The sequence below is a fragment of the Austrofundulus limnaeus genome, unplaced genomic scaffold, assembly GCF_001266775.1.
Source record: "Austrofundulus limnaeus strain Quisiro unplaced genomic scaffold, Austrofundulus_limnaeus-1.0 Scaffold45, whole genome shotgun sequence".
Classification (NCBI taxonomy): Eukaryota; Metazoa; Chordata; class Actinopteri; order Cyprinodontiformes; family Rivulidae; genus Austrofundulus; species Austrofundulus limnaeus.
In genome coordinates, this window is record NW_013952447.1 from 2,249,259 (window position 1) to 2,260,263 (window position 11,005).

Consider the following 11,005-nt stretch of genomic DNA (forward strand, 5'->3'; position numbering starts at 1 on the left):
CGTCTGGATAACAGCAGACTGACTGCTGGTAAAATCTACGACAGGTCTGGACCACTCGTAAATTTTGTTCGTATCTGAAAAACATTGGTGAATGCCACAAATTCTCCTAAATCACTCGTACGCACAACTTAAGAACAAATCTGTGCGTACGAACGGTTCTTGCATGAGGCCCAATGTTTTTTAAAGTAGCTGAAGAAATACCAATGCATTCCTAAGGGAAATGGTTGGTTGTAAATACAGTTGAATCGTATAGTAATATAGTGTAATAGTGATAATAAGTAATAGTATAGTAAGTATAAAAGTTGTTAAAACCAAAAGTCATAACAACTGTGAWAGGTTGAATGATTTATTATGTGAATACTAAAACAGCACAAAGTTCTCAGAAATAGATGGATTAAAAAATCATATAAAAAATAGGAAAATGTGTTGTTTTGTTTGAAAGCTGTCTCAGCTTTATGACACAACAAAACAAACTTCCTCATGAGTATTTTTTTTCCTGACTGGGAACCAAACCAGGGGTTTTGGGAGAGGTCAAATATTCTGCTATGTACTTCACTGAGCATTTATAGTGGGTTTGATGTTTTTAATCTRAGACATGATGTCAGTTTAACAATAAAAACATTCCTTTGTTCTCTGACAGGTCTGACCTGGTTCCTGTGTATTCCTTTGGAGAGAACGATGCCTACAGGCAGGTGATCTTTGAGGAGGGGACCTGCTGGAGGGCTCTGCAGAAAAGGCTGCAGAAGATTCTGGGCTTTGCTCCGTGTCTTTTCTATGGCCACTTCTGGGGCATTGTGCCTTTTTCCAACCCCATCACTACTATAGGTGAGGTGGACTTGTGTGTGTGTGTGTGTGTGTGTGACTACAGACCACACTAGTTGATGTTTTAAGTTCAGTTTATGCAACTATTGCAGTTTATTTGTTAAAAAACATTTGTGTAAAACTCAGGTTTGTTGCAGATGCAACATGAGAGATGCAGAAAGAGCAGAAAACACTTCATTCCTGATGTTGCAGAGCTCATAATCTGCTGATCAGACACAAACTGAAGCTTTGAAACCTACTTAAGCTCTCATTCGGTCAGTCTCATCTTCTGACAACAAACATCTGTTATTGTGAACCTCACTATGTGAAGCGGGGGTCATACTGTATATGTTACCACTGTTTCTGTTTGCAGTGTATATGCAGCAATAGCTAAAGACAACTAGATACCGTATAGTGGTAGCATATATGACCCCCACACATTCGCATAGCAACAATGCACATGAACTCAGAACTCACCAGAACAGATTTATTGTTTTGTGTGAGGGTTGGGGGGTGCTCATTGGTGCACCCAKTGGATAGCCCTTCATGAGAGCTAAACAACAACAACAGCAACAAATCTGAAGATCCTATGTTAAGTAGTTCTTGAGTTTATAAGATTTATGTCCAAACACCTGCTTTTAGATGGGGGTCCAGAGCGGCAGTGGYGGGGTTGAGCTCATTGGTGGGCCCGATGGATATTCCTTCATCAGAGTTGAACAAAAAAAATGAATAAATAAAAACTGAAGCTCCTATGTGAAATAATTTTTGAGTTGTAAGCATTTTGTATGTCTAGTTTAAAAAGAGAGGTAAGAAGCATTTTCTGCAATAATTAAGGGTCATGTAAGAACACATAAAGGTGCTGGTCATAAAATTAGAATATCATGAAAAAGTAGATTTATTTCAGTAATTCCATTTAAAAAGTGAAACTTGTATATTATATTCATACATTACATACAAACTCATATATTTCAAATGTTTATTTCGTTTAATTTTGATGATTACAAATGACAACAAATGAAAATCTCAAATTCAGTGTGGTAGAACTAACACTTTATGCATCATATCATATTTATGCACTTTATGCAGCATATCAGAAAATTAGAATATTACTGAAGACCAATAAAAACAAAGGATTTATAGAAATGTTGGCCAACTGAAAAGTATGAACATGAAAAGTATGAGCATGTACAGCACTCAGTATTTAGTTGGGGCTCCTTTGGCCTGTATTACTGCAGCAATGCGGCGTGGCATGGAGTCGATCAGTCTGTGGCACTGCTCAGGTGTTATGATAGCCCAGGTTGCTCTAATAGTGGCTTTTAGCTCTTCTGAATTGTTGGGTCTGGTGTATTGCATCTTCTTCTTCTTCTTCACAATACCCCATAGATTTTCTATGGGGTTAAGGTCAGGAGAGTTTGCTGGCCAATTAAGAACAGGGATACCATGGTCCTTCAACCAGGTACTGGTAGCTTTGGCACTGTGTGCAGGTGCCAAGTCCTGTTGGAAAATGAAATCTGCATCTCCAAAAAGTTGGTCAGCAGCAGGAAGTATGAAGTGCTCTAAAACTTCCTGGTATGTGGCTGCGTTGACCCTGGACCTCAGAAAACACAATGGACCAACACCAGCAGATGACATGGCACCCCAAACCATCACTGACTGTGGAAACTTTACACTGGACTTAAAGCAACGTGGATGAAGTGCCTCTCTTCTTTTCCTCCAGACTCTGGGACCTTGATTTCCAAAGGAAATGCAAAATTTACTTTCATCAGAGAACATGACTTTGGACCACTCACCAGCAGTCCAGTCCTGTTTCTCTGTAGCCCAGGCAAGACGTTTCTGACACTGTCTGTGGTTCAAGAGTGGCTTGACACAAGGAATGCGACAGCAGAAACCCATGTCTTTCATACGTCTGTGTGTGGTGGTTCTTGAAGCACTCACTCCAGCTGCAGTCCACTCTTTGTGAATCTCCCCCACATTTTTGAATGGGTTTTGTTTCACAATCCTCTCCAGGGTGCGGTTATCTCTCTTGCTTGTACATTTTTTTTCGACCACATCTTTTCCTTCCCTTCGCCTCTCTATAAATGTGCTTGGACACAGAGCTCTGTGAACAGCCAGCCTCTTTAGCGATGACCTTTTGTGTCTTGCCCTCCTTGTGCAAGGTGTCGATGGTCGTCTTTTGGACAACTGTCAAGTCAGCAGTCTTCCCCATGATTGTGTAGCCTATAGAACTAGACTGAAAGACCATTTAAAGGCCTTTGCAGGTGGTTTGAGTTAATTAGCTGATTAGAGTGTGGTACCAGGTGCCATCCATTTTGAACTTTTTCACAAGATTCTAATTTTCTGATATGCTGAATTTGAGATTTTCATTTGTTGTCATTTGTAATCATCAAAATTAAACGAAATAAACATTTGAAATATATGAGTTTGTATGTAATGTATGAATATAATATACAAGTTTCACTTTTTAAATGGAATTACTYAAATAAATCTACTTTTTCATGATATTCTAATTTTATGACCAGCACCTGTATATCCCACTGCCTTTAATAACAACTTTAGACTAAGATCATTTGTTGCTGAGAAATAATGAAGTTAAAATTGTTTTAGTCAAACCTTATGTACAGTGGCATGCAAAATTGCAAATTCTCATGCTCTCTCACACAATTTGTTGGCACCTAAAGTCTGTGTTTAGCGACTCTCGATCACTACCACACCACACAAACGTGCACAAAAACAGTTATTCAGTTTTTGGAAGCAGGCACTATTTAATTAAAGCAAAAAGAGAAACTGTCAGTGCCGTTAGAAGCAGATGAATGCTGCACCAAATTGCTGATTGTGCCGAATTATTAAACAAATCAAAACTGTATCAAAAACAAATTTGATCATAATCATTTAATCTGATAACATATAAACAAGTGAATTGTAGAATGATTCTTTAAAGACTTAGTTTTCTTTCAAACAAACGGACATTTATTAGATGATTAGTCAGTCTATAAGTAAAATTTAAAATACTTTTTTTTTCAGCATAAGCAAGTTAAATAAAAAAAAATAAGCAAGTTAAATCCATGAACCAACTTAAATCAATCGAATCCCACTCCTCCTCCTTACTTCAGGTGGGCCCCAAGGCTCTGTCCTGGGGCCCCTTGTTTTCATCATCTACCTTCACCTTAGTAATATCTTCTGTAAAATTTAACATCAACTTCCATTGTTTTGCCAATGACAACCAGCTCTTCCACTGCACCTAATTCCCTTCCTCCCTCACTTCCTGCTAAGCTGAAATTAAATCCTGGTTCATGTCTAACTTCCTTACATTAAACAGCGATAAAACAGAGTTTCTACTAAATCCACCATATCTAAAGTCAACAGTTTCTCCCTCACCATTCACAGTTCCTTGGTTTCTCCCTCCCCTCATATCAAGGGTTTGGGTGTCATTCTTGACAGCACTCACTTTTTTCACTCTCACATCAATAATACTGTATTACCCAGTCTGCATATTTCCATCCCTGTCCCCACGCTCTGTTTCCATCCTGGTTCACAGTCCCACATCATCACCAGAAGCTCCTCATTTCACCACATCACCCCAGTTTTACTACTTCACTGACTTCCAGTCACATTCAAAATCTTGTACACATTCAAGGCCGTCCACAACATTGTCCCTGCTTATTTGTCTGATCTCCTGCACATCACCACCCATTCACGCTCCCTTCGTTCTTCCTCCACCTCAGCGTGCCTCCTGTCCTCCTCAGCACCAGGGGAAACAGAGCCTTTTCTCACTCTGCTCCCCAAGTCTGGAACGCTCTTCCCTCTGATATCTGTAATATTGACCCTCTACTGGCCTTCACTTCACAACTCAAAACTTATGTTTGTTAGCCTTTTCATTTTAATTTCTTATTTTCTTGGTTTTAGTGTTTTTATAACCATTTTGTATTGTTTAATTTTGTGTTTTTAATGTTGTGAAGTGTCCTTGTGTGTTTTGAAAGGTGCATTTTGTCATAATTCTTTGTTTGCTTTTCTTGTAGTTGGAGAGCCAATAACAGTGCCAAAAATTGAGAACCCAACTGAGGCGATGGTGGATCTATACCATGGGATGTACCTCAGGTCCCTGCAGAACCTCTTTAACAAGTACAAGACTCGCTTTGGTCTGAAAGAGAGCGACGTCCTCCACGTCCAGTGAGAGGACAAGCAGCTCCTGCTGAAGACCTGAACTGTCCCGGTGGCTGGTTTATCTCTGGACTGTGAAACTGTTCACCCGCAGACTTTAGCTAAAGAAACCTCTGCTTCCACGCACATAAGCAAAGCTCTGGCTCAGGGAAAGTTTCCACAGCAGTGGCTTCTCACTGTTGTACTTGCTTGGACAATGTGACACCACCTCCTACATTGAAAGCTGTGGAGACCTATTTGAACTGGAGCTAAACTCCATTTGGAGCTGTGAGCAGAGCTTAGAAACCACACCTGGTTTTACCTGTGCAGTCTTACTGTATGTCTGTAATCACTTCAGGACACTAAATGCAAAATACAGAAGCAATGCAAGTGGTAGACACCACTTTAATATCATGATTAGCCCAAAGGTTAATTGAGCCAAAGATGAATGTTGTTCTTTCAGTGCATTGATTTCTACTGTATGTACGTGCCAAGCGGAAGTTTGTTGCCACCTGTGATTGTAAGATGCCATAAAGTATTAATTCTATTTTGCAGAGGATGAAGCCTGTTTCAACTATTGTACCTCTAATGATTTTTTATGCACTTTTTGTATTTTGTTCTGAAGACTAAGTCTTAAAGAACAGTGCCTTTTGATGAGATTCTTTTAACAAAGTCAGTGTGCTGCTTTGCTTTTTCTCTCATTTCCCTGGCACCGGTGCAATGAAAACCTTGAATTTCTTGTTCGGAGGCCTTTATCAAATATTTAGAGCAGCAATTTATAAAGCTAAAAGAGGTTTGTTCTGGACAAATCTGGCATCTGATTCCATTCGATGTATTGGATAATCATACCTTGTGTGTGATCGAAGGATAGGGGTTACTCTTGATGATTCCTTATTTGTAGTAAGTTACTGTATTTATTCATGTATAATACTAGAAATTCTACCCTAAAAATCATCCGTAAAGTGGGGGTAAAGTATTATACACGGGTTATTGATAATTAGCTTTTTATGCTTCGTAAGTTCAAAAAATGATTATCGTATTATACTCGACATTGTATTATACATGAATAAATATGGTAGTCAGTATAAGCAGGTGTTTCTGGCCTTTGCCTGTTATAAAGGCAGAGAATCTTGGTCTGGTAACCATCAGCCTGTGAAAGCTTTCGGCAAGTTGATGAGTGRGATGATAAGAAGTAATGCGATCGAAGATGAAGAGCAGTTTTCTCGTCTCAACATTGTGAATTTTTTTCTAAACACTGTAATCCCTGTGCAATAAGTCAGATCAATAATAAAAACAGGAGATCCCTTTGTGATGGAAGACATGTCTTCTAATATGTAAATTAAAGTTTTTTATGTTTTCAGGACACATTTGTGTGAGTCGTTCCCCCCACCCCCCTCTTTGTTTACTATCTTCTACATTTCATCAAATGTACAGCATTGGTCATAATAATTCATGAGCCAGGTGCATAGGACTGGACTACCTTCATAAAATACAGATTTAGGMTGTATTCACACCTGACAATTTTGTCCGCTTTAAATGGACCAGAGTTCATTTCCAGCGTTGGTCCGGACTTTTTGTGCAGGTGTGAATACACTCATGCGAACTCTGGTGCGGATCAAAAAAACGGACCGAGACCCGCTTTTTGAGGTGGTCTCAGTTCGCTTCCAAACGAACTCTGGGGCAGTTCACTTCAGTTCGCTTTTGATGTGAATACAGACCAGACTAACTGAACTAACTGCATTAAACATGCGCTTTTTTGGACTTCTCAGGTCACCATTGCTGAGCTAAATAAATTGAAATCATACATGTTTCGTCGTCTCCTGTTAGCAGCTCTGCTGCCAGCATGTTGTGGGTCAGAACACGCAGAGCACCTCGTCTCCTTTGGGTTGCAAGACACATTTACATGACACCGCTCCAAAATTAGAATTTCATCGTGAAACCACCATTAAATTAGCTACTTTTGACATTTTAAATGCTATTGCAATTGTACTATCAGCAAAAATGTGCACATCAGAACCGCAGGACTTCCATGTTTTTTCTGGGTCTGTGTGCCCCATCCTTTTGGTCTAGTGGGAGCCATGATTGTCACCCTCGTGGCTTTGTTTACAAGTTATAGTTCGTTTGCTAAAAAGCACAATGTGAATGCAAACCGCACCAAACAAATAATAATAATAATAATAATAAAGTCCCCTTTAGGTCCGCACCAAACAAGTGGACCAAAGGACCTTCCTGGTGTGAATACACCCTTATATACACTGAGATCATTTGACTGCCTAAAGATTTCCCACAAGTGGATCTTATTTATTAATTAGGTGACYTCTGTAGGTAAGAGGGCGATTAAATATATATGATTAATATAGATTAGATTACTTTATATCACAATAGAACTTTATAGAAAAATAATACATTTGCAATTTTATTTGCAAAATACTGTCCTATTTTTAGTAAGGCAAATTAAAAAAAAAATCCTTGAGTTGAATCAAAGATAGACTGTGGTAAATAGTACAGAGCCCTGAATGTCTGATAACAGGTCATGTTATTTTAAGTCAACACTGTTTTGAACCCTTGTAGCAGAACAAGTAATGGTTTCAATAAAGACTATGAAGTACAAAGTACAAGTTCAAACTAAAGTTCAATGGTTCCTTTTAGCCACAGAAAACTGGTTGGTGTTGATATGGACCACTACAGATCAATAACTGTAAAACAAAAAGGGGATGTGCTGCCAAAACTTGCAAATTCACTGAAAGCAAAAATCAATGTGAAATACAAAGTCCTTTGATTAAAAGCGTTCATGACTGCAGATCGCCTCCTGGTGGTTAGTTTAAGATATTGCATGTAATTTTTTGTTTACTAGCTTTTGCTATTCTATTTCGTGTTGTTGTGCAAATCATTGCAAAATATTGCACAAAAACTTTTGACAAAATATTGATAGGAGGGTGTGACAAATTTACTGCTTAATATAAAAGTTCAAATTTTAAATAAAAACTTGTTTTCAAAATTAAACCATTAATAATCTTTAGGTATCCCAAATCTTATGGATTTTTGCCCTAATTTCAGTTACTTTTTTTGTTTAAAAGGAGCCAGACTATAACAATGGGATAGTCAGCATATTAGTAGTGAGGAAAGCTCAGACTAAACAAAACGACCTAGTGTTAATCAGAAGCATTTGAGATTTTGGTTTCTTTTGCCATTTTTTTAATGAAAGCCAGTAAGCCAATATGATTGCATTTATGCTGTTCACTTAAAAAAAGAAAAGAAAAGCTCTAATAAAGAATACAATTACATTAGCCTGGCCTCCTGGGCCTCAGCGTCAGCTGCATGTCACGCTGTTCTGTACAACTTCCTTGTATTGTGCAGATTTGACAGATTTCAACGGAAGCTCGCGCCTTCTTTAATGATAAACACTTACTCCAGCCAATAGCAGCACGATCTGTTGGAAATAGACACCGCCTCTTTTAGACTGARTTTATTTTCAGCCAATCATAAGCCTCGGTGACGTAGCTCCTAGCCGGAGACGGATTTCCGAACTAATGTCTGTAGTTTGTTTACCTACCTCCGGTTAGCTGACAGCTGTTGTAGAGCTTTACTCACACTCTTGCATGGTCGCGGGCAGCGTTTGGAGCTTTCATCTCAGCGTGGCGCACGTCGAGCATGGGATGTTTTTGTTGAATGAAGCGGGGACTCGCTTGATGCCGACAGGAGGATGAACTCCATCAGCGGTCGGGTCCTCCTTGCTGTCCCCGCCGCCTCTGTCACAAACTCTGGAGCTTCATCCTCCAGAGCCTTGCACGTAGAGCTCACATCACAGCAGGTAAACGCAAGCCCTCTGAACTGGTTTTGGTGGGGAGATTTTGTTTTAAGGTGCTTAGTTTGAAGCAGTCCGCAGCGTCGGTTCCAGCTGCTGCCCAGGCGGGCCTGTCAGGCTTAGCCACTAGCCTCAGCTAGCTTGTTGCAGCTACTTTACAGGAACTAAATGGAGATGTCTGGACACAGACTCACCATGTTCTGGTAAAACTGTCCTGGTGGCGTTCTTGTTCTTTAAACAAGTCTTTAATTGTCCTATCTGGACCCGACATTTCATACCGCGTCTTTTGCACAGCCATAGCGGTGTCAACATACACGAGTGTAGCTTCCTGTAGCTCAGATGAGTTGTTGAAGKTTTTTAATTCTGATTTCAATTATATGTATCATTTTGAGCTAGTTTAACCATTTCAATTAAAACTGATAATGACAATTTACTGATGGCTTGCACTCCTTCCTTTCTTTCATTCATTTATTCATTCATTCATTGACTTGAAGGAACTGCAGCTCGTGTTTTCTGGTGTCTTTATTTAACTGACTTTAGTAAAACTACTGCTCACTGCAGATTATGAAGTCAAACGTAAAGGTTTATTCTGAACTATATCAAATGGTGCAATTTTACAAGCTGTTACTCTAGTATTTTCCAAACACACTATTCTCCAAAGTCAGGGATATTTGTTGTTGATCAATGTTTAGATGTCAAATGTCATCTTGGTCTCATAATAATGTCAACATGGAAACAGCATGATGAAGAGGACTGTTGAAGAAAATCTAATTGAACCAGGAAATTCATTGGTTGATTTATGGATCAATCCTTGTTTGAGTGTTTAGACAGTTGTGCAAAAAGTACTGAAATACAGATTAGCTGAACAGGTGCATTCATGTTTAGAGAAGTTCATGTTTTGTTCACATGTGAAGCTTTTACAGCGTTTTAGGTTCATGCTGAAATTTCACCCGAAACCCAAATATCCCTAACATTTTGTGAGTGGTGCATATTTTAAAATGTGGGTGAAGCACTCATCTGAATGGGTTGAAAACCGTGCAGAAGCCTGATTCATGTCATTGAGTGACTGGTAGTTTTTTGCAGGTAAACAGATTTGGTTAGATCGGACAATTGTAGAATCTCAGACAAAARAATTAGGTAGAAATTAAAGATCTGCTTCTAATAGTCAAAGTAGAACGCCGAGTGTCAAATCTACATAGCAAGGATCAAGTGTTGAAGCCCTGCCAGAACAACTAGATTTTAGACCAGTAAGTTTACTGTTTTAATCTAACTTGTATTTTTTCTGCATACATACTGCATGTTTGGATTTCTTGATGTGTATGGACTTATTGTTTTCATTCACATTTGCATTGAGCATTTTAGGGTACCAATGTGCAAACTTTAAAACGCCCTTATTAATATCCTCTTTATTTTTTTATTTGCACTGGCAGCAGATTTAAAACTTTATTTGCAGTTCACACATCAGAAAGTTGACACGTTTTCTTAGCTAACGTTTTTATAGAATTTAGTTAGAATTTTGCATTGACAACTATAAAATACTTTCAGAAAATTTAGTTTTTTTTAAATATTGTACAGCTTTAAGAGCAAACACCACTCCTTCCACACCAGAAATGTGAGCTTACAGAGTCATTGGTAAACAGTGAAAGTGAGAGTGTGTTCTTTTTCTCAGTCCTGTTATTAAAGCCTCTTAAAGGGATCCCCGATTAGTTGTAACATTAGACTTTATTTGATAAACATATATTTTAACTGTAAAATAAAGACTGTAAAAATACTGTAGGCTGTTTAGTTTTGTACATTTTTAAAATATATTTTAACACGGATGGAGCCATTTTATTTACATGCAAAGCATTCTGGGTAAATGATGACATCAACTAGGTCCTCAGTGCGAGCCTGCTAGCGAGCTATATCCACCCTGAAGATTAATTTTGGACAATATCTGACAATCGACTCTTTGAAATGAAACCAGAGAGCGTTGACAGAGAGGAGAAGGTAGAAATGACTCAACCTGTAACTGAAAATATGGATGGAGGACAACAGAGCTGCTTCATGGAAGAAGAACCTCAACTTAGCCTGTTAGCCTTTGTGCTAGCACTGACGCTATATGGCTGTGTCCAAAACAGCAGGCCGGGTCCTCCGAAGGCTGAATTCGTCGGCTGCATATGTCATAGCGCCGCGGCAAAGGCCGTCCAAAACCGAAGACTCCTCCGATGTGGCCGACAAATAAGTCCTTCCTTTTCCTTGATTTGAAGGACAGGTCCGATG

The 11,005-nt window shown here is 39.0% G+C and overlaps 2 protein-coding genes across 2 annotated transcripts in view; both read left to right on the forward strand.

The window, feature by feature from the left end:
* dgat2 (diacylglycerol O-acyltransferase 2) overlaps positions 1-6,301 on the forward strand; it is a 21,791-nt gene extending 15,490 nt beyond the window's left edge. Inside the window, exons 7-8 of the mRNA XM_014007923.1 lie at positions 641-825; positions 4,818-6,301. Of these exons, the coding sequence (XP_013863377.1) occupies positions 641-825; positions 4,818-4,972 (340 nt within the window). The 3' untranslated portion in view covers positions 4,973-6,301. The remainder of the gene's footprint in view (positions 1-640; positions 826-4,817) is intronic.
* A 2,152-nt stretch (positions 6,302-8,453) lies between these two features.
* The window catches only part of uvrag (UV radiation resistance associated gene), a gene marked incomplete in the record, with an annotated part of 179,241 nt that continues 176,689 nt past the window's right edge, over positions 8,454-11,005 (forward strand). The window contains 1 exon segment of the mRNA XM_014007924.1: positions 8,454-8,749. Coding sequence (XP_013863378.1) covers positions 8,642-8,749 — 108 coding nt within the window.